General features: G+C 42.9%; 1 protein-coding gene and 1 long non-coding RNA gene across 14 annotated transcripts in view; one reads left to right on the top strand and one right to left on the bottom strand.

Annotated features, from left to right (window-relative positions):
* LOC105089688 (general transcription factor II-I repeat domain-containing protein 2) overlaps positions 1-19351 on the bottom strand; it is a 43471-nt gene extending 24120 nt beyond the window's left edge. For 4 of the 13 annotated variants that reach the window (XM_031432770.2, XM_031432771.2, XM_064478602.1 and 1 more), the window contains exons 1-8: positions 18940-19326; positions 10893-10996; positions 5332-5470; positions 4407-4526; positions 3165-3348; positions 2969-2997; positions 1616-1670; positions 1162-1205 (exon numbers count right to left, since the gene is read on the bottom strand). In XM_031432770.2, the coding sequence (XP_031288630.2) occupies positions 1162-1205; positions 1616-1670; positions 2969-2997; positions 3165-3348; positions 4407-4526; positions 5332-5470; positions 10893-10991 (670 nt within the window). In that variant the 5' untranslated portion in view covers positions 10992-10996; positions 18940-19326. Of the gene's footprint in view, positions 1-1161; positions 1206-1615; positions 1671-2968; positions 2998-3164; positions 3349-4406; positions 4527-5331; positions 5471-10892; positions 10997-18939 lie in introns of all 13 variants that reach the window. The other 9 variants (XR_010377700.1, XM_064478606.1, XM_031432772.2 and 6 more) reach the window with 7 other exon arrangements.
* Positions 7002-9795, top strand: LOC116147184 (uncharacterized). Its single transcript, XR_004130669.2, has 3 exons — positions 7002-7012; positions 7687-7756; positions 9575-9795. It is a non-coding gene; the product is annotated as an uncharacterized LOC116147184 (long non-coding RNA).
* Positions 19352-23809: the final 4458 nt, after the last annotated feature.

The following is a 23809-nucleotide window of genomic DNA, read 5'->3' as shown; positions in this document are numbered from 1 at the left end:
CCCCCACTTCACGGAGGTCCAGTCTCTCTTTACTCCTTTTTCTACAACTTTTCTTAATATTAAGTCTTGCTTTTCTTTTGAATTATCTTAGATTTAATTTTAACTTCACATTCTGAACTTTTTCCTATTTCTAGGTTGCTTTTCTAAGCGTTATTTAATTCTCATTTTACCCTCTTATAGCCCGCTTGTGTTCACTTCTATCTTTTCGAGGTTTCAGTTTTCGTTTTACTACGGTACTTGCTTATTTTAGGTTTTGTAACCTTTCCACGTTTAATACTTTCAGTATTTCCCCATCCCTTGGTTCAAGATTTGAGTTTTTAAAAAGGTTTGCATTTTTAACATTTTCCCTCTAACAAATGCCATTTTTCCTTTTTTTTTTTTAATTTTTAATTTGAGGAATGAGCAGAGGCAGGGAAGGGGGTCAACTACTCTTCATCCATCAAAGAGGGAATTTTTTCCAACATATGCTGTCATAGTGACGCACATCTATCGCAGAGAATTTAGAAATGACAGGGTGCAAGAAGGCAGCAAAATAAGATGGCCAAAAATGAAAACACTGCTCTATGTGTAAAGTAAATCATCATGCCAAACGGGTCCTCGAGACTTTTTATTCATTTCACAGTCAGGTTCTAATTCCTATATCTGTAAACAAAATATTTTAATTGTATCTAAATAACACTTTGTATCTAGTGTTTACTGAGCTAGAAGGTTCTTCTAGATATTTGAGTAAAATATGACCCCAGTTGAGGTTAGTTGCTGCCCTAGTCCCCATTTTTTTCGGGGGAGGATTTTCTACCTGGACCATCATGTCGTCCATGAACAAAGAGTTTTATTTCATCATTCCCAATCTGTATACCTTCTGTTTCCTTTTCTTGCCTTGTTTCATTAGCTAGGACTTTCAGTACAATGTTGAAAGGGAGTGGTGAGAGGGAACATCCTTGCCTTGTTCCTGATCTTAGTGGGAAAGACTCTAGCTTCTCACCATTAAGTATGATGTTAGCTGTAGGTTTTTTGTAGATTTTTTTTCTTAAATCAAGGTGAAGTTCCCTTCTATTCCTAGTTTACTGAAAGTTTCATTTTTTAAATAAAACAAAAGAAAGGAGTCAAATAATGGACCTGGAACTGCTAAACACTTGATTCTGCAAGCAGCAGTGTACTTACCAGAGTCTTCCATGGGTTCAGTCTTCACACTGACGGGGGCAGAACTGAAAGGAGAAAGGCAGGGTGAGAACTGCCCACAGGCATCTGGACACACTGACTCCAGTCACTCGGATCTCCAGGCAGGCATAGCTCCCCTCCCCCGTCAAACTGAACGCACAGCTACCTCAACTTTAACATCACCTTTCTTAACAACTTGTTACAAAATTAAAGGTGTCCGTGTAATATAGTCTCATAATCCCAAACAGCCTTTTGCGTAAAGAATGTGTAACGGTGGGGAGGGACATGGCTCATTGGTAAAGCACATGCTTAGCTTGCATGAGGTCCTGGGTTCAATCCCCAGTACCACCATTAAAAAAAAAAAAGAATGTGTCACAAAATAAGGAAGACATTCCGTAGTCTAAAAACTAACACGCTGGGGTTAGATGTAGACTTAATTTTTTTATTGATCCCTTACCTTTCACTCGGTGATGTCACTGATCTCTCAGCATCGGTTACCACCCCAGGTCCACCTGTGCAGGAGTAAAAAGACACGTGCTAGCCCCTTCCCACATCTTGAAACATGACAAATGTCCAAAGGCGGGAAAGCAAATAGCATGGGACTCCCGGCTCTAGGTCATCAAGGGATAGCAGCGGAGGAGAGACCTGGGGCCTGGGCCATCTGTGTGGGCAGAATGGGGGGCCGGGGAGGAGACAGGGGCCGGAACGACCTCCGGCAGGTTACTAGGCCTCCCTGTGCCTCAGTTTCCTTGTCTGGAAATGGCGGTTGGGTGAGGATTAACTAAGAAATGCAAAGTGCTTAGAACAGGCCTGTCACAGAGTGTCAGCGGCTATTACCATTCTGTAATGTCCTCAAGTCCGCTTTTAACGTGAGCTAGGGGACTCCAGGAACTCACAGCTGCTCCAGAAACAGACTTGCTCCGTGAGCAGTCCATGCGCAGGAGAGTGTCTCAATGTCCCCTGGATCCCGCGGTGGGCCTTGTGGACGGTAAGACACCACCTCCCCTGCCCCGGCCACTTCGTGTCTGTAGCTGTGTAGTCTCAGCATGACACCGTCTCTAGACCTGGTCTCTCATGAACAGCTACGGCCCAGGGTTTCCAATTACATTCCAGAATAATAATCTGAGAAAGTAAGAAGTGGCCATAGATGGATCTCTAAACACTTCTGGTAAAATTGTTTTTTTGGTCCCTTCAGCATCATAAGGAGATTATGGGCTTCCCGGGGGAACCAAGCTGTTGAGACCCTGCTTTCCTTGGGGACCAGCTCCTCCAGGAAGCTCTTCCTATCACACAAGTCTAACCCTTTACCAAGGGCCCTCGGGGATTTCCTCCACAGGTTGCCCCTGGTTCTCTGCTGAACAGTCTCATTCCTTCTCCCAGACCATGCGTCTCAGAAGCACAGGAACAGTCACACAGCCCAGACCCACACCTGGACCAAACAACACTGGCCTGTGGCTGGTGGTCGAAGACCAGGCAGTGACCCCAGCGTCTTCATCTTCACACTCCTGGGCCCGTGGGAAAGGTAGGCCTCCTGCCCTCTGTGGTCTGGACACAGAAGCTCGCCGGCACGCGAGCTGGGAGGAGGGGCGCATCTTGGCTCTCAGGCTGGGTGTGTGTGTTTCCCTGAGATGCATCCCTGCAAAGATCACCACCACCCCCTGCCCTGGGATGTCAGAGGTGGCCTCCTCAGTGTGGGAACGGCAAAGAATATACCAGCTTTAGAATGTGCCGCACTTGCATTTTAACTAAGAAAAGCAGAACTGGTTTAGCATCTAAGGGCAGACACCGAGAGTGAGAAGATGTCACTTACCTAGCTGACTTGCTGGACCTAGGAACGGTCTGCAAGAAAAGCAATACTGTTACCCAGCATGAACACACAAGAGAGACAGATTAAACATCTGAACAACCAATTTCTAAATGTAACGGGACAGAATTAACAAACTAACTGAAATTAAGCTGTCAGTGTATCTTCAAATGAACCATTAGGAGTGGGTCTAGCCTGTCACCTGTGGATGATGAATGAAATCCCCGCTTTGTTCTCCAAAATCCACTTCAGGGTTGCAAGATCATAGTTCTCAGGGTGTTGAAAGGGGACCCCTTCCGGGAGTCCCTGAACTCCCACAGCCGCCTGGTCGCTCAGCATCTTCTCGTACGGAACAGGCACCATTGCTGTCGACCCCAAGGCCTTACCTAGAAGAGGAGGCAGGATGGCTTCAAGTGGTATGAGCGAAAAACCCTGCCAGTCAGTTTCACTTAGTGTCATAAACACAGGTGGTGACATTTGGCTCTGAAGCAACACTGAAAGCGTAAAGTGTCTTATTCCTCTATATCTCCAGTTAATAAAATTGCCAACCAAAGGTCCAAAAGAAGAAGAAAAAAATGTATAATATTTTACTTTAAAATTTTCCATAAGAGAAAATAATAGGTCTTTTTCTCCATTTTCTTGGAGGTTGTACAATTTGGGGTGCTCACCTTGGAGTACCCAGGGCTGCAGGGAGCACCCCGAGGTTACTCAAGCTGCTGCCAACAGAGGATGAGAGCCCTGCCCAAAGCCTGACCATCCCTGTGTCACACCGCACAGGTCAGACTACCTTGGCTGTAGAAAGGTGAGTCCACATGGCCTCATGTGACACCTGTGGCCGTGTCGCTGTCTCTGCACTGGCTGGCCCGCCCTGAGGTGCTGGAGCCCCATTTCTCATAGGGAAGTGTAGCCTGAGGCCCCAAGAACCCCTGTGCTGGGGATCCCGAAAGTCAAATGCTCACAGGGACCTGCAGGTCACACAGATGGGAGCAGCTGTCTAGGAATGATGCTCAGGCCCTGAGATGCTATAGGGCTTAGATCACAAGTACAACACCTGCAGAGCTGCTTGTTCCCTCGCTCCTTAAAGCACTATGTAGGCATTAAAAACCACCCCTGTCTCCATGCCCGTGGGGAGACGTGGTTAGGAGGGGAGACCAGCGAGGGTGAGGCTGGCAGCTGAGTCAGCAATGAACAGCTTAATAACTGTGTGGCCGTAGGAGGGGGGCGGGGTCTGCAAAGGCTGAAGCTGATGAATCTGGAGGTTTTGCTAGACCAAGGTGTCTTCTGTAAGAAGACTTGACCTGGTACTTAACTGGCTCTTTGCTTGATGAGAATGTGGATTTTCCAGTGTAAGCGACGTTCTGAATAGTCACACTGATAACAGGATCTCTAATGCTGTCTTCTGTAGTGAACTATTGAGAGAATTAATGCTTAAAGCGAGCTTTACCGTAACAAAAGCAGAAATAGTCCTCCACTGCTTTTCTGAGTATTTCTGTCTCCCCTGAATCGATCTGCGTCCCGTTGGCGGGGCGCGGGGGTTTCACCTGGTGCAGCTCCTCGGCAGTGCCTGTAAACGAGTGATCAGCACACAGTCAGTGTCCAAGCATCTCTACGTTTCCTTAATATCCATGCTTCTGGTGCTGAGAGGACAGAGGGGGAAGAAGGAACAGACATACAGCAAGGTTTTTTTTTTTTTGAAAACAAGATCTTTTAATTAAAAAAAAAAAAACAAAGAACAGGGTATTTGTGATGAACAGGATAAAATAATGTGATCATCTCTGGAACGAATCTATTGATAAAGAACTATAATTCAACATACGAGGAAATATTGGTAGTTCAAAGGGAATTATAGAAGTGTTATTTGCAACCCAGTCTGAAAGTGACAGTCACTGCAGAGGAAGACCCTCCCCACCGTTCACTATATGTGCTCCTTGTAACACATATTGGCAGGTTGAAGGCTCTGAAAGTCCCACAGTAAAAAAGAACAAAAGAAAAAAAAAAAAAAAGACAAAGGAGTACAAGGGTCATTAACTGAAAGGAACGGGCCCTGAGTTTTTCCCTTTCCTTTGGGAAGGGGTAAAATAACAGTATTTCTTTCCCGTGTGGGTTCATCTTAGGAATTAAAGACAATTTACTCTGTGCTCTTCAAACTTACTCTGCAAAACCAGAGTCCTTCTGGGGACACAGTGCAAAATACACTGACCGTGTTCCTTGGACTCACTGTTAAGTGGCTTCACCAGTCCGCTAAGTCACAGGGGTGTGTCAGAGCCATTCTTAGGATAAAGCTTAGGGTATCTTAGAAGAAAACCTAAGTCCTGCCTGCAAATATTTTAAGATTTATGAATACAAAGGATAAAATCATTAACACCTACAGTATTTTGCAAAATCCTTCTGCAAATCTGTCCTGGTGTTGACAAAAGCCCTTCCTTTCTCAGTGCCGACGACAAACACATCCGCTTCATACATTGCGATGCAGGCCACCTCCGCTTTGGACTTGGCCAGTTCTTTACACTGAAAGGAAAACAAAGAATGAAATGTTACACACAAGGGCAGATCCAGATTTTGTGGGGCCTGAGAGGTCCACTGTAAGGAAAAAAATTAGGTATAAAAACAAATATTTCTTTAGAATGAGAAAAAACACCAAGAAAAAAATAAATTTATCAAACAGATGCCTTTGACATCATAAAAGCCCAAGAAGAACATACTGTTATTAACCACTGGTGGTGATATCTGTGATTTATAATAAGAAAGGTATATTTGTCCTTCTTCTACCATTCTGGCACAAAGCTCCTAAAACCCGTGGACTTTTCTAAGAGGTGAGAGTAATCAAGGTGTCTTTTGTTATATTAATGAGGTGACTTTTGGACCCACCTAACGATGGGACCGGCTGTCAGGAGAACGAACCAGGTGATTGGGGGTTGGAACTTTCAGTCCCACCCCCCTGACCTCGGGGGAGGGGAGCGGGGCTGGAGGTTGACTCAGTCGCCAGTGGTTTAATTAATCACGCCTACGTAATGAAGCTTCCTAAACCCCTAAATGGTCAGGGCAGGGCTGGGGAAGGTAAGGGAGGTGTAGGCTGAGTGCTGCAGCTGGAGGGGGCGTGGAAGCTCCCAGCCCTGTCCCCACACCTTGCCTTCTGCATCTCTTCCATCTGGCTCTTCTTGAGTTATATCCTTTCATGATAAACTGGTAATCTAGTAAGTAAAACGCTTCTCTGAGTTCTGTGAGCAGCTCCAGCAAGTTAATCGGACCCAAGGAGGGGCTCGTGGAAACCTTCAGTCTATAGCTGGTCGGTCAGAAGCACAGGTGACAATATGAGCTTGCCTTCGTCATCTGGGGCAGGGGGTGGGGCAGTCTTGTAGAACTGAGCCCTTAACCCTATCTCTGCGTAAGTAGTGTCAGGATTGAGGTGAACTGGACACCCAGCTGGTGTTGGAGAATTGCTTGTTGGTGTGGGAGGAAAAAAACCCACATTGGAATGGAGCACAGAATCCTGACCGTCTGACACACCTCTTTAACATGCCTTTTTTTCCTACATCTTTGGCTGCAGACTCTTTGCCTCTTTCTGTGACAACAATTTTATAATATTTTCTATGGAGAGAATAGAGATAATTTTAATATTTACTCCAATATGGTTGACTGCATTCTTGGCGGCAGGGATGCATAAAACATGGAAAATTCACACACAGACGCACCAGCTGTTTATCGTGGTGCTATAGGTTTATGCCCTGCAGACTAGAATTCTGATAAATTCTACTTTGTGTAGTTCCTTGAAAAAATGTAAAAGAATGTGTGGTGTGTTTATAACTGCATATGCTACGTTACTGAGTATCTTCTGACCAGACAGAACTGTTTTGACAAGGCAGCAATGAAAAATCATCTGTTTACAGTTTTACCCATTTAACGGTTGGAAGAATTTTCCTGAGACTGGTTTCTGGCTCTGTACATTTAAAACCTTGTTTCTCCTCTGCTACCCACAGTACTTCTGCAGCTGAGAGCATGTTCACACCACAGTGCGACCTGGGGTCTTGTCACTTGATGTCATGCTGCGAGGTGAGCTGACGCAGCAAACTATAGGATTGTTCCTGGAAACCATTGCTAATCCAGGGCATCTAGCAATAACTTCCGCAGACACACAAATAACACCAAGCCACACAGTACTTACCACTAAACTAAAACCTAATGTAACCCCAGCTCAGCTTTCTCTTCTTGGGACCCCACAAATGCCCACGTCCACTCCAGTATCACCTGACACAGTGGATTATGGGAGGCAGAATAATGCCCCCCCCAAACCTGTCCTAATCCCCAGAACCTCTGAATGTTACCTTACACAGCAAAAGGGGCTTTGCAGATGTGATCCCAGTTAGGATCTGGAGGGGAAGATATTATCTTGATTATCTGGGTGGGCCCACGAGGGTCCCCCCCAGTGTAACCACAAGGGTCCTCATAAGGAAAAGAGGGAGGCAGGGGAGATGTGGCAATGGAATCGGGGATAGATAGCTTGCTGCCCTTGCTGGAAGGGACCACAAGTTAAGGAAGTTGAGCCCTAGGAGCTGGAAAAGAGAAGGCACAGCCTCTCCCTGGGAGCCTCCAAAAGGAAGCCAGCCCTGTGGACACCTTGATTTTAGCTCCGTAAAATCCACTTTCTGTCTTCTGACCTTCAGGACCATCAGGTGGTAAGTTTGTGATGCTGAAAGTCGCTAAGTTTGTGTAATTTGTTACAGCAGCAAGAGGAAACTAATGGAGGCGCTGTGACAGAGAAAGGCAGAGTAGGAGACGGCAACCTTAACTGATGTGGTAAAATACCTTACTTTAGCAAAAACATACGTGCATATGTTACTAGGACCTTCCCAGGGCCACGGAAGGGGCCAGCGCAAGGGAGGCGCCCAGAAGCTTTTAAGCCCCATTAATTTCATGGCAGATCTATGTGTGTGTCAAATGAGCCAAAAATTCCGCACTTAATCTAAAATATAGAATCTGGTATTAAGTCAAGTCTTTTAGTCTTAGAATTTTTAGTCTTATTAAGGTCATCATTGGTAGCAAAGATCTTTCTAGAAATATTTTTCTCATTATGAAATATGCATGTTATAAAAGTTTTAGCAGATGCAGAAAAGCACACAGGAGGAAAAATCACTTGTAATCCCATTCGTTACCCAGTATTACCCACTATTCGTGTTTTGACATACACACATGTACAATTTTTAAAAACAAAATTAGAAACATACTACTGTACATACAGGTTGGCATTCTGCTTTATTCATCTTTCATTACTTTTGAGCATTAAAATTGCAAACATGACTTTTGAATGAATATATATTCTGTCCTGTGAATAAGCCCTAGTTCAACAGCAATGTTACTGAAGTTCTTTTCCTATTACAAATAACACTATGATAAACATCCAAGTTGTATGTCAATTATACCTCAAAAAAAAAAATCCAAAAACGTAAACATTCCTGTGCATGTTTGCTTATTTCCATGGGACGGAAATATAATTGGAACACCTGATTCAAAGGGCATAAATTCTTTTAAGGTTCTTGAAACATTACAAGTAGCATTTCAGAGGGGCCCCCTGACCTTACCACGATGAGCACTGACAATCACTGTTTGCGAGCTGGACTTAGTGACTTGCTTCCCAAGAGCAGGAATTGGGGAAGAAAAAATAGTAACTTGTCAATGGAGAAATGTGGCAGACGCCACTCAGAGTAGTCAGGGTCCTCCCGAGAAACAGAACCATCAGATTCTATATGCATAAATGTAATCACAATGTCATGTAATTATAATAAGTATAATATACACTTATATAAATATATATAAAATGAGATTTGTCATGAGGAATTGGCTCTCGTGATGACAGCTGCTGAGAAGTCCCACGATCTTCCATCTGCCTGCTGGAGACCCAGAAAGCCCGTGGTATAGTTCAAAGGTCTGAGTTCGGGAAACCTCTGAAGAAGATTGTAGCCCGAATCTGAAGGCCTGAGAGCCAGGAGTGCTGAGGCCCTGAGAAGATGGATGTCCCAGTTCATACAGTCAGGCAGAGAGCAAACTCAGCCTCCTGCCCTGAGGGGAAAAGTCCCAATTGTGGTGTGATCTGGCCACTAGGTACCTCTTGAACCTTACTTCTGACCACATCTTTCCTCACTCTGCTCCAGTATTACTGGACTTTTTGATGTTCCTTGAAAATCCCAAATTGTTCCTGCCTCGGGGCCTTTGCACAAGCTGTTCTCACCACTTTGAACACTCTGCCCCCAGATACTGGCCTGGCTCACTTCCTCACTTCATCGAGGTCTTTGCATAAAAGGCAACTACCCAGAGAATTTCTCCTAGACTACCCGATCTTAACCATTTGTTCTCTCCCCAAACCTCTGTTTCCTGACTCTTGTTTTATCTTATTTTTTTTGGTGAGGGGAGGTAATTAGGTTAATTAATTAATTTATTTAAAAAAATTTTTTTTAAATGGAGATACTGAGGATTGAACCCAGGACCTCATGCATGCCAAGCATGCACTCTACCACTGAGCTACACCCTCCCATGACTCTTCTTTTAAAATAATATCTTTATTATATTTACTGATACAAATACACACAGTGAATGTTTATTGTTTGTCTCCCCAAATAGAACATGTGATCTATGTGAGGGGGACCTCATCTGTCTTCTCAAGCACTGTGGCCCCAGCCCCAGAAGAAGACCTGGACATAGGAGGCATTTCATGAATGTTTGTCAAAAGAAGAACGTGGTCAGTTGTCGGGTAAGACATTTCTAGTTCTCTTCAAACAGATCCTGATGCTTTAAAAAAAAAAATTCATCCCAGGGTTTTTTTTTTTTTTAAAACAGTTTTATTTACCCCCAAATAATCAAGGATAATCTCCTATCGCAAGGTCCTTAGCTTAGCCATATTTGTAAAGCCCCTTTTTCCAAATAAGGCTATGTTCACAGGCTCTGAGGATGAGGACACAGACATCTTTGGGGGGCCATTATTCAGTTTACCATAACTTGCTTTTAAATTTTATCTTTATATTTGTTTTTTTATAGTTCAAATATGATGGGTCTAGGGGTGTGTGTGTATGTGTGTGTGTGTGTGTGTGTGTGTATGAGTGCCTTATGTTATGTCTTTGTTATTTTACCAATTGACCTAATAATGTCCTTTATAGACAGAGGAAGATAAATCTCTCTCTAGACTTTGTTCTGGTCCAGGATCCAATCCAAGATCACACTTTTTATTTACTTTTCTGACTCTCCAGTTTCCTACTATCTGGAACAGACAGATCTCCACCTTCGTCTTTCATGAGATTGACATTTATGTTGTCTGGTAGGGTGTCCCTTAACTTGGGTTTGTCTGAGGTCTCCTCCTGAGATCTGGGGCTCGCACGTGTGGCAGGAATGCCACAGCAGCTGTACTGCCCCTTCTCGGCGCCTCACATCAGGAAGTACGGGGTGTCCCTCTGTCCCACGACTCCTGAGGTTCACGTTGGTCACTTGATTAAGGGAGTGGCTGTCAGGTTTCTCCACTTATATAAAGTCACTGATTTTTCCCTTTTTCAATCAGTATTTTCTGATCAGATGCTTCGAGGTTCTGTAAATTTCTCCTTGAATTTTCACCCAAGGTAAAGTTTACATTTTGGATGTAAATAGATGCATATCAATGGATTATTAATTTACCTTTGAATTTAAACAAAAAGTATTCTCAAACAAGGGAAGAGAAGTGCCTTCATTAAATTTTTGGATTTGGAAAGCTTACATTTATATAATTTCATCCATAATATAAGAAAAATTTCTTAATTATCCAAAAAGCCCACCATCCTCTGTTAAAAAGGATATGCGCGCAGAGAGGATGTAACACTGACGCTGAACGTCACACGTGGTGGTGAATGACATGCTGTCATTCTGGCAGTGATCCAACCGCATGACATTTCACAGAACTGCAAGGCCATCTCACCATGGACTCGAGAGCAGACACGAGGAACGTCACCACCATTCTGCTCTCTGAGGACTCCTCATTTCCCACGGGGAGTGTGGACACTGCTACTTGGGCCATGGTCCCTAGGAAAGAGAAGTAAGAAAGTGAGTGGGAGAAATCCAGCGTCCTGCTCAACACGCGTTCAGCGCTGTGAGGGTCCTCACAGGTGATCCAGTTCAAACCTTCCTTTAAGGTCGAAGGAACCGACACACTTACAGTGATTGGTCTAAGATCCCTGTAGAGCAATGCTAACTTTCAAGAGTGTATTTTCCACTAAATGAGACGTTGCCTTCCCATATAATAAATTCAGGTATTATGCTCAAGAGGCATGTTAACTACTTCCCAGACGAGGAGGCGGAGGGGCAGGAAACATCCCTCACCGAACCAGGGTGGCTTGGTCAGATTTCAGCGTGGCAGTGCCTGACACCACATTCTGTTCCACAGCCACAGACAAAGGAGAGAAGTGGGTGTGTGCACTACAGATGGGAAGAGAACAATCCCTTCTCTCCTTTCCTGCTAGGACTTCTCCTGCATACAAGGCTCATTCTAATTTTTACCAAACTCTAAAGCAAGTTAGCATCAAAGAGTTTCTCTGAAAAAGCTTCTCCAACACCTGAAGTAGAGCATGCAAAATAAATACTTGTCATTGTCCTGCCCCTGCAACAGTTGGCTTAATTATGTTTGTAAGCAAAAGATAAACAGTTCAACGTAAGTATGTATGCGGGAGGAGGCCTGAAGATCGAAGCGGGGAGAGGATGGTGGTCCTACACGGCTATTTAGAAATATTTGCAAACGTTTCTTTCTGAGCAGGTGGTTTGATTTCTCGCCCACCTGAATGTACGTGGCCACATGCCTTGTGATGGCCAATGACATCAGGGAAGTGATGTCAATTCCACGCAGAGGTTTCCACCACACTTCCAATTCCTCTGTAATTGATCCTCAGTGTTCCACACGGTTGGGTTCCAGACTGAGGAAACTGTGGAACAGACCCACAGCCAACTCACAAGAGACCTCAGGTGCAAGCAAGGAAGAAACCCTCGCTCCCTGAATGCACCTGCATCTGGTGGTGTTTTTAACCAGAGCCTCCCTAGCCAACCTGGATGGAAATAGCAGGCTGAAAAGGAATTCTAAAAATGTAACAATGCAGCTATCTAAATTTTCTGAAGACCCTTGAGGACCCCCAGGTTAGAGCCATAAACTTCCTGGGGAAGAACATAGACTAGAACATGCAGGGCCACGAGGATGCAAACTGTTTAAGTTCAGATGTTTTTATAACTCTTCCTATTAGGAAACAGATCGTGAGAGTGTGACATCACACCCGACACATGAACTAACAGGCAGGACGGGTGTGAACAGGTAAGGAAATACACTTCAATTTGAAGCTTTCAATAATTATCTTAAAATCACTCTTGTTATCATACTCATATTTGAGAACAAATAGAAGTCTGTGAATATTGTTTGTCATAGCAAAGACTCTATTCCAAGAACAGAGCTGGAGTCAGAAAAAGCAGCAGGCAGCACCCAGCAAGGACCCGAGTGAGTGTTAGAAACTCTCTCCTCTCGCATTTATCTAGATTCCATGACGATCACCTGGTACATCAGGCCAAGGAAATGCACATCATGAAGAATGAAACAGCAAAGGCGTGTTATTTCTCCCACTCCCCAGAATATTCACCTAGAGCATGTGCTGGCCTTATCACTTCGGGAGCTCAGAATATTTTCATTCACAATCTTATTTTGCCTTCACCATCCCAGACAGAGAAAAAGACGCAGAGGTATTTTCACGTGACAAATTCAGAGATTTGTCCAAAAAAAGCTAGAACACACACCAGGGCAATTTTCTGCCTCATGCTGTTTCCATTTCTCACCTTCAACTGCCACAAATCTGCTATGATGTCAGTCACACTCAGTGTGAATTAAGAAATGGGAGGGACGCCACACCAACAGCCCGTGGGGATGCCACAGGCGATGAGAGGTCCTACTCCATTACCAGAACGTTTGGGGAGTACCTTAGTATTTCTGATGGGAAGAACCTTACAGGTGACCCAGTCCGGTCAGGCTCGATGGGGAAGGATGCATTTTGTTTGGGGCTTTCTGCTCTCTAGAAATGGCTGCATTTGGATTACAAGAGAAATTCAGAGAACTGTTCTTTTCCTTCCCAAGAGGTCATTCTCCTGGATAGTCCTCAGTCAAGACTGTTCATGGAACATTCTCTGCACCCCTCACTTGGTGACTGTGCCCTCTCCTCCCTTTCCCAGAAGGAAACTGCCATCATACCGTGGCATTAAAACACTAGAGGACACACCAGGCCAGGCTGGTGATGCAAGCTTACAGAAGCATGAGGTATGATGGGCTGGTCCTGACAGAACCGGCAGCCAGGAAAGCCAGGTTGTTCCCCAGACTGCCAACCAGCTCCAAGACCCCAGTGGGCAGCCCTTAGCCTCCTTTTCTGTGAGCAGAGACACTAAGTCACCCACTTACTATAAAGAGTCCTTTTAGCGGGGAGGGTATAGCTCAAGTGGTAAAGGGCATGCTTGGCACGCACGAGGGCCTGGGTTCAATCCCCAGTACCTCCTCTAAAAATAAATAAACCTAATTACCCCCCCAACCCCATAAGAATAATTACAAAAAAAGAAAGAGCCCTTTCACCTCTGACCTTTTATGAGCCCCCTCACTTTAAAATCAAGAGAACTACATATTGTATGAGTCCATCCATACGAAATGTCCAGAATTGGGAAATCTATAGAAACAGAAAGTAGATTAGTGGCTGCTCAGGGCTGGGGTGTGGGGCAGCGATCATCACCACAGCCCATTGTAGAACATTTTCATCACCCTGAAAAGAAACTCTGTACCCATTTTCAGCAGATGCAGCTTTGCCGACACTGCACACTTTTTCAGGTAAGCAGATCTGAAATCTGTCAACCACCCTTGACTGGCTCTGCACTATCACAAAGCCACCCCTGGCTGTTTCTCTTTTTGGAATGCTGCCATTGATGGATACGTTTGTTTGTAGGGGAGGAGGTAATTAGATTTATTTATTACTATTTTTTTTGAGTAGAGGTACTGAGGATTGAACCCAGAACCTTGGGCATGCTAGGCAGGCACCCGACCACTGCGCTATCCCCTCCCTCAGATATGTCTTTGGAGTTCATGTCTTCCAGCTATACCTTTAACACTTTCAGTCTCTCTAAAGCCTTATCACATACTTGGCTGGTCACCGAGCAGCTACTGGAACCTTCAAAGCCACAGTTTGGTGGCTCTCATGTTAAAGACATGAATACTGGATTCATCGTGACCTGTGTGTGACCTCTCGCTAAATCCCGCAGAGCCAGTTTCCTCTGCAGTGTTGACGTGGATCCTCATTTCTTCCATGGATCATCCAGTGAAATCGTGTAGGGACCACGGTGCATGAAAAATACACATATTTGAACACTAGAATGACACAGTGTTGTGAGATGCTCACGTGGAGAGACCCCAGAGATCTGAGACCACTTAAGGAACTGGCATATTCCAGGCTCCTGTTTTATGCTTGTGCCTAAGTCGGATGCTCCACGTTGGAATATGTGCCGACAGTATTTCAATAACTATTTTTCTCATTTCATTTTTGCAGCTCTACCATGGTTAAGCTCTCCTAAATTAAACATAGGTACGGTGTGGCTGGCTTTAATGTATCTATTATTTCCCACAATCCTTTCCACAGAGAAAGTTTCAACAAAGCCTTCCTCCAAAACACAAAAGTAAATCGCTTGATGGACATCTGCTAGGGCCAGAGGTAAAGTTATCATCTGTTAATTACACCACAGTAATCTCTGAGAGGACTGTGATGCCCAAAGTCTGGTTTTTACCAGAAAATGAAATAACAGACAGAATGAAACTAGGTGGAACTAAAAAAAAGACATTATCGGTTGGCATCAAATGTGCTACCAGCAATGATTTTAAAAATGGGTGTTTTGTAATTATTGCTCTGCACCCTTAACAAATGGAGGTGGTAACTTTGTCTTTATGTTTTGTGATTTAGAACACACCATGTACTAACAGAAATCAAAACGGATGAACCATGATTATAAGCTAATCATGTGATTTCCCACCCTGAGAACATTTCCCTGAGGGGGAAAAAAATCACTGCATTCTAATAAAGCTAAAAATCCTTGACAATGAGAGCTAGGACCACAGGCTTCAAACCCCCAATGACTATATGGTGATTAACTTCTCTAATTCAATTCAAAAGCTCCAGCTATGTTCATTTAGGTCATAGATTTTATATAGTGCTTAACTTTTGGCTCTTTTAAAACTGGAGATGTAAACTAAAACAACTCTCAAATCTCATAGTTTTCCCAGCAATCTCTGAGGACTTTCTCTCCTTCTTAGTGTTATGTTTTACTAATGAAAAGCAAACATCTAGAACAGGGGGTCAACGATCTGCCATCGGGGGGTCAAATCCAGACTGCCACCTATCTTTGTAAATAAAGTTTTATTGGAGCACAGCCATACTTATGAGTTTCTATCGCGTCCCTTTGGCCACTTTCCTGCAAAGGCAGGGTTGTATGCATGTGACACAGACCACATGTCCTCAAAGCTGGAAATATTTCTTCTCTGGCCCTTTACAAAAACTGATCCCTGATCTAGAATTCATTTCTACCACTTAACAGTTTTTCTCATTTGGAATGTCATCCACCATTTATCAAACCTCTGAAATCCTGAAATAGAAGCCTGCTTTATTTATTTAAACTGTTTCAATATTTCCCTTTCCAAAGATTAATTTAAAAATTTTATTTGTTCATTTATTGTTTTTGTTTATTTGTTTTGGGGGGAAGTAATTAGGCTTATTTATTTATTTTAATGGAGGAACTGGGGATTGAATCCAGGACCCTGTGCATGCTAGGCACACACTCTACCCCTGAGCTATACCCTCCCCACTTCCAAATGTTAATTTCTAAGGTCCCTGAGGCTTTGATTTTAATTAGCAAGTTCTCGAGGTGCCACCTTCTCCCCAACTCAGCCCAGACCTACAGTAAATGGAAACTACAAACCCAAGTGTCCCTATTCACCATTCAACAGAAACATATGGAAGTGGTCAAAAAGTACAAAATCCCAGCAATAGAAAATTCCTGTGATGTAACATACAGCACATGACTATAGTTAACAATACTGTATTGTACATTTGAAAGTTGCTGAGAGAGTAGATCTTACCACAAGGGAAAAAAATTGTAACTGTGTGAGGGGATGGATGTTGACTAGACTCATTATGGTGATCATTTCACAGCACATACATATTTCAAATCACTACGCTGTACTCCTAAAACAAATGCAATGTTATATGTCATTTATATCTCAAAACTAGAAAAAAATGTTCTAAAAAAGGCGTAACAAATTTCAAGACGAGAAGTAGTCTATTCTGGAATGATCAAGCAGTATGGAAGAGAACCAGAAATAATATGTATTTTCAATGTCAAAAAATGACCTGGTCATATATCCAGAGAAAGCTTAATTCAAAAAGATACATGCACCCCAATGTTCATAGCAGAACTATTTACAACAGCCAAGACATGGAAACAATCTAAATGTCCAACCAGAGATGCCTGGGTAAAGAAGCTGTGGTATATATACATACAATGGAATACTATTCAGCTATAAAAACGAATGCCACTTGCAGCAACCTGGGTGGACCTGGAGATCATCATACTAAGTGAAGTAAGCCAGGAAGAGACAAAATACCGTATGATACCACTTATATGTGGAATATAAAGAGATGACACAAACGAACTTATTTACAAAACAGTAACAAGACTCACAGACATAGAAAACAACCTTGTGGTTACTGAGGGGAAAGGGGGTGGGAAGGGATAAACTGGGAGTTTGAGATTTGCAGATACTATTATATTTAATATAGATGAACAGTTTCTACTGTACAGCACAGAGAACTATGTTCGATATGTTGTAGTAACTTATAATGAAAAAGAACATGAAAAGGAATATACGTGTATGTATGACTGGAACATTATGCTGTACACCAGTAATTGGCGCATTGTAAACTGACTATACTTCAATAAAAAAGAAAAATTTAAAAAATTACTCAAGTGATTAACAAATAGTCAAGAATTTTAGCTTAGCTAAATATTTAAACTTTTAAAAAATGTAATGAGCACCTGCTATGTGAAAACATACACAATCGGGAGGACGGACAAGAAAAGGTGGTGGAAACAAAGGTGAATAAAATCCACATCCTTCGCTCTCAGGTGAGACACACCTGCACAGACACTGCAGAGTAGCAGGTAATAAAGGCAAAATGAAAGCCAAACACCCCTGAAATGTTCCAGGGTCCTTAGTCGACATCTAGGGGATGAGAGTGAAGGCATGTGAGCAAGTTCTGCAGCCTGAGAATAGGGGAAGAGACTGTCCAGGCTGCTGGTGTGGGCAAAGACCCAGAGCTCTGGGCAGCAAACACCAGGGTTTAAACAATAGGCAGGAAGAATGGTGACCCACTCCAAGTGGATTAGCACCTGCAGTAGCCTGGCACCAAGCCCTGTGTCCACTGAAGGCAAGGTGGCCGGTCACACAGACCAAGCCCTCCTCTCCAAGTGGAAGAAAATAGGAGAAAAGGCTGGGCCATTCTTCACCTGCCACTGTGAGCAGTACCCAATTTGCCAATTTCCAATCTTTTATCTGGATACCTGTTTAACTTCAAATTACCAGCACAAAACTAAAACATGACATTATTGGCTCAGCAATTTCCACTCCTTGCTATGTTAAGAGTTGAAAACAAACGTCCACACAAAAACGTGAACACGAATGTCCATAGGAATATTCATAACAGCCAAGAAGTGGGGAAAAAAATCCAAAAACACCCATCAATAGATGGAAAATGAAAATGTGGTACATTCATACAATGGATTATTATTCAGCCATAAGAAGGAATGAAAAAAGCCACAACCAAGACTCCCCATGCTGATTTTATTCATAGAAATGTCTGGAACTAGGCAGAGCTATAGAAACAGAAAGTACATTAGCGATTGCTAGGGTGGTAGTGGGAAAGGGGAATGACTGCCTAACAGACATGGGATTTCTTTTTGGGTGATGAGTATGTTCTGGAATTAGTGGTGACAGCTGCACAACTCTGTGAATAAACAAACAATAAAGTATTAAATTATACACTTTTGAAAAGTGAAAATGGGGGAGGGCACAGCTCAGTGGTGGAGTGTTCAAAACCCAGTACCTCCATTAAAAGTAAATCTAAGAAAACCTAATTACTACCCCCCAAAATAAATAAAAATAAAAAAAGTAAATAAATAAGCCAAATTACCCCCCTCCCCAAATAAAAGTGAGTGAATTTTATGCCGTATGTCAATGAAGTTACTAAACAGCAAAGCTTGGGCTTGAAAGACAGGAAATATAGCCCTGTAAGCCTTTTTCTCCTTTATCGCTAAATCATAATCGTGAGAGATTGCAGTCTAGGACTGGAGGCTCTTCTTCCAGGGTCTGGATTGGTTTTCAGCCAACACACAGGCCACCGGTCAGTCCGACTGACCACACCCACAACAAAACCCTCGCCGCGCGACATGAGGGGCGATGTCAGGACGACTCCGCCGAGGAGCCCGGGGCAGTTACCAGGCAACAGCGGCTACCGCCCCCCACCTCACCAATCAGGCACGTCCGCACGCAGCGCGCTAGCCACACGTACGCCAGCCGGAGCGTGACCTCACGCACACCGGGCCCTAGAGAGCCCAGGGCCGACAACACCCGCCCCCACTGCCTCGCTCAGCCAATCGGAAGGGAGAGGGGTGCGCGTTCCGTGGTGAGGCCGTTGCCCCCGCGCGAGGGCTTCCCCGCCCCACCCCCACTCCGCGGGCCCCACCCGCGCGGAACCGGTTCGGGGACCCGCCGGGCCGGCGGGGAAGGGGGCGCCTGCTGCTGCGCGCCGAGGCCGGTGGCCTCCCCAGGCCTCCCCTCCGCCAGGCCCGCGGGACGAGAAAGTTCCAAGCAAAGCACCCGTTCTTAATGGCGGCTGCGGTGGGGGCGGGGTACGCACCTGAGGTCCCCGCCGGCGGGCAGCGCCCGGCCAGCCGCGGGGTCGGAGGGCTGGGCCACTCGGGAGTGGCCGGGGGCAGAGGGCGGCGGCCGCGACCGCGAAGAGGCGAGGGCGCGGCGTGTGGGCTGCGGCCGAAGCCCTGCTCTCCACTATCTCTCCTTTTTCTCTTTCTTTCTTTTCCTTTTTCTTTTTTTTTTTTGGCTTCCTGGAAGGCAGCCTCGACTCGTGTGTCCGCAGCGCCCCAAGTGGGAGTTGCCGTTTCCGGTGCTGTGGAATCCAGTTCAGCTGCACACTGAGTTTGTTGGAAGGCCCTCAGTCCCGTTCTGCTCTTGGCCAGACCTGCTCGTCCATCTCCAGCCTTTGATGAGTGGCTGCATGTGTCTGGTCTCACCCCTTCGGTACCGCCCCCAAAAGTGGATGAACTTTCTTCCTGTTTTTAATATGATGCTTTCGCATGATTGCAATTTGTAGCTTTAAAGCAGTAAGGTCCCAATTCCAGTGGCCAGTGAATCTGCCTTAAAGCCGTCGAGTTATGTAATAGCGTGTCCTGACCTTTTGATTGGGGTCGGTGACATCACCAACCGGTCACGAGCTGTCCATCAGATAATGGTGGCTCTTTAGCAAATAGTCAGATATTACCATAGCACTGTTTAATCCAAGTTAAGTTACATGTTTATTTTAAACATGCCAAAAGGAGTCTAAGATAACATATTTACCCATTGCTCAGATTGAATATAGTGTGCCTAATTTGTTATTTTAGAGAAATATTACAATTGAAGGCACTCTTTTTTGAAGCCACCTTTCTCATTCCTTCCTTTTTATTGTTCTAAAGCTAATAGGTTCTACATTTTCTTTTGGAAAAAGACAAGTGTCCCACCCAAATTTGCTGACACTTTTTTTTCTGTAAGTGGCTAACAAAGATATGCTTCCTAACAAATGCTGTTAAAAAAAGCCTCCTTTCAAGGTAAAGGTAACAGCAGTCAGTTGAGATGGTGCCTGCTTTTTTGATATCATTTTTAGAAGAGATGTTTGAAAATATGTTACCGTTGATTCTTCTTCAAAAGAGTTATGTTCCATAAAGTCTTAGCAAACACTGAATAAGCAAACCAGAGCTCTGCTCTAGGGGAAATACAAGGTTAGGTTTCTGCCAGCCTCTGGTGGTGACATTTTTGTGACCCTGTCAATGCATATCCTTGTCTTTTGGGTGTGTCAAAGACACTGTATTTAATGTGTATTTTCGAGTTATTAGTTGAACTCATGGCCAACAGTGTTGTAACTCATGTCTGAAGGAAGCTTAGTTAACACAATTATTTTGCACGTAAGGCACATCACAGCCTTTTTGCACTTAGAAACACTAGGCAGCATTTCAGCAGTACCTTTGAGGACCATTTTAAATAGCAAAAGCACTAGCAAAAAGCACATAATGTGAAAAAAGTGTAGCATTGAATAGACCAGGAAAAGGACACGTGTTTACAGAGTGAGAGCTGAAACAAGAGTATCACTTTGTTCTATCTACCTCAACCAGGAATGTGCACCCAGCACCAGGCGAAACAACTGTTTCTGGGCACTGCTGTGTCTGCAAGTGAGCGGGGAAAGCAGGGTGAGTGTTGCTTTTAAATTTGCCTATACATTTTAATGAGTAGATGAAGTCACAAATATGAAATCAGTGAATAACAAGGATAGACTCTATTTTGTTGCCTAAAAGAATAGGAGTGTAAGACTTTCATACTTGAAAACCTAATCTGGAAACAATTTTCTAATCTGCTTTAAAATCTTCTATATGGAATTTCAGTGTTTTGAACTGTTTGTTCAAAATGTCAAAATACGCCTCTTCTGATTAATAAGATTTGTGTGTATGTACTATCTCTGATTTCTCTCTTTCTTGAACCCATTCCAGTTAACCCCATAACTCCACTAAAACTATTTTCCAAGGTCACAAATGGCCACCACATTGCTAGAGTCATTTTCCAGTTGGTGAACCACTTGATCTGCCAGCATTTGAAAACCAATCACTACATCCTCTTTGAAACACCTCTGGGCTTCTAAGACCACACTGGGCTTCCGTTGTGCCTACATTTCTGACTACTTCTCTTAATCTTTGCAGGTCCTTCTCCCCCCCACCCCCCCACCCCAACTTTTACATAATGTGGTAACTTAGGGTTTGGTCTTGGATCTCTTTCCTTTCTACTCTCATTCTTTAGAAACCTCATCTAGTGTCAGGGCCTTAAATACTATTGACATGGTTATGTCTCTAATGTCTCCAGTCCATATGATTCCCCTCAGTCCCAACCTGTATAACCAGCTGCCTGCTTTGAAATCTTTGAAATCTCCTGGGGGATGAGTAGGCATCTCAAGCAGAACCTGTCCCACCCTCTTCCCAGTTCCTCCTACAGTCTTCTGCTTCTCAGTGATACTCCATTCTTCCAGTTACTCAGGCCCCAAACCTTCTTCCATACCCGACAAGAGTCCTTCTGACAACCCAGTCAGCCACTTTCTGACCACCACTACCACCACACTAGTCCTGGCCAACATCCTCTCTTGCAGTAGACTCCTAATTTGTCTCCCTGATTCTGCCCTTAACCCGCTTAAGACTATTCTTATCACCGCAACCAGAAGAATTCTGTAATTTGTAACTCATTTCACTCCTCTGCTCAAAACTGTCCAGTAACTCTCCATCTTAGAGTAAGTGTAAATGTCCTGACTTACGCTTCTAGCCAAGATGAAGTAACAAAGATTGAATTTATCCTCTTGCCTAAAATGATTAAAAAAATAAACAAAGAAAACAAACAAGATACAGGATAATGAGGAAAAGTTTGAGGAAGTTTTTGGCACTAAATTTGTCAATTTAAGAGAAATGGATAGGGAAAGGGCAGAACATGTCAGTGGTAGAGCACATGCTTAGCATGCACAAAGTCCTGGGTTTAATCCCCAGCACCTCCATTAAAAAAATATTAAAAAAAATAAAAAAAGAGAAATGGACAAATTCCTAGAAAGACACAAATTACCAAAGCTTCATCAGGGAAATAATTCTTTTGAATAGCCCTGTATCTATTAATGAAATTGAAAGGGGGAAGGTTGTAGCTCAAGTGGTAGAGCACATGCTTAGCATGCATGAGGTCCTGGGTTCAATCCCCAATATCTCCTCTAATAATAAATAAATAAGGAAACCTAATTACCTCCCCCCACCAAAAAAAGAATGAATGAATACATAAATAAATAAAATATTAACGAAATTGAAATTTAGTTAAAAGTCTTCCCATAAAGATTCCAGGCCCAGATGGCTTCACTGGTAATTTCTACCAAACATTTAAGGTAAAAATAAATCTACTCAAACTCTTCCCAAAAATTGAAGAGAAGGAAATACATTCTAACTCATTCTATGAGGACAGCATTGCCATGATACCAAAACCAGACAAAGACATTACAAGAAAAGAAGGGCACAGGCCAATATACTCATGAAGTTAGATGTAAACATTCTTAGTCAACTGTTTTTTCAAGATAAAAGGAATATATGTGAATACAATTACCCTTAACAGCTTTATTTGTAATATTTGAATGCAGGAAAAAAGCCAAATGTCAATCAACAGGTGAATCAATAAACAAATTGTACATACATATAATGGAATAGTACCCAGCCGTAAAAAAAAAGAATGAATTACGGGTGCCTGGAATCTCCAAAGATCATCATACTTAGTCAGTGAAGCCATACATAAAAGCCCATATTTTATGATTGTTAATATATATATAATTCTAGAAAGTGCAAACCATTTCATAATGGCAGAAAACACATCAGTTTCCTAGCACCAGGTTGGAGAAAGGGATTGACTAAAAGGACATGAGGATGCTTTTGTGGGGAAGGAATTATGCTGTATCTCAGTTGTAGTGGTGCTCACACAAGTGAATACATTTTTCAGAATTCATCAAACTATATAGTTTAAACGAATGTGGTTTATTGTACATAAATTATATACCCATATTGATAAAAAAGCCAGCCCTTCACATTTCAGTTGTGAAAAATAATTTAAAATTATTTTATGCATATATAGTCACATTATTTTTGTTAAAATTATCTTAACTACTGCTGTTTTTACTAGCAACTACTATTTTTATTTATTTATTTATTTATTTTGCAACTACTATTTTAATGAGAGCAGGGTTTAGAAAACAAAGTAAGACATTTGTTTAAAAATTATTCTTTATTTAATATTTATCTCATTATTTAAATAATTTCTTTGTAAAATTTCATAAAGTACATATTAGTATGATAATATGTATAAATAATTTGTATTTTTTCATGCTTACAAATTTTACCCATAGGAATACATAATCAAAATAATTTGGAGACTACTGCCCTAAAAAGTTGGAAGATCCTTTTCTCAGAAAGCTGAAAGGAATTTATCCACAAGCAGAGAGCTGAATTCATCAAGCAGATGACTGAAACCAGTGGTAATGTTAGAGTACGCCACGTGTGTGTGACTCAGGGTTGTAAAATGTCATTTCTCCTAGTTAATTTCTCTCAGCTCATGAATTTAATGCAATTCCAATAAAATATCCCAGTGGGATTTTTTTAATGCAACTTGGCAAGATGATTTTAAAATTTATTTAAAAGTAAATGTTATGAATAGCAAAGGCAATTTTGTAAAAGAACAAAGAAGAGTAGATTTGATTGAGTAAAAATCAGAGCATATTATAAAGTTGTAGCAGGTGAAACCTTGTCCTATTAGTTCAAGAATAAATCAGTAGAAATAACAGCTTTCAGAAAATTGACCAGTGTATTTGCAAATTTATCATATGTTATAAATGGCATTTCAAATCTTCAGATAGAGAATGTTAATGCCCAGTAATTTTGGGACAATAAGATATCTGTTTG

The sequence above is a fragment of the Camelus dromedarius genome, chromosome 24, assembly GCF_036321535.1.
Source record: "Camelus dromedarius isolate mCamDro1 chromosome 24, mCamDro1.pat, whole genome shotgun sequence".
In the NCBI taxonomy this organism is placed as follows: Eukaryota; Metazoa; Chordata; class Mammalia; order Artiodactyla; family Camelidae; genus Camelus; species Camelus dromedarius.
This window is presented reverse-complemented; position numbering and strand designations above follow the sequence as displayed.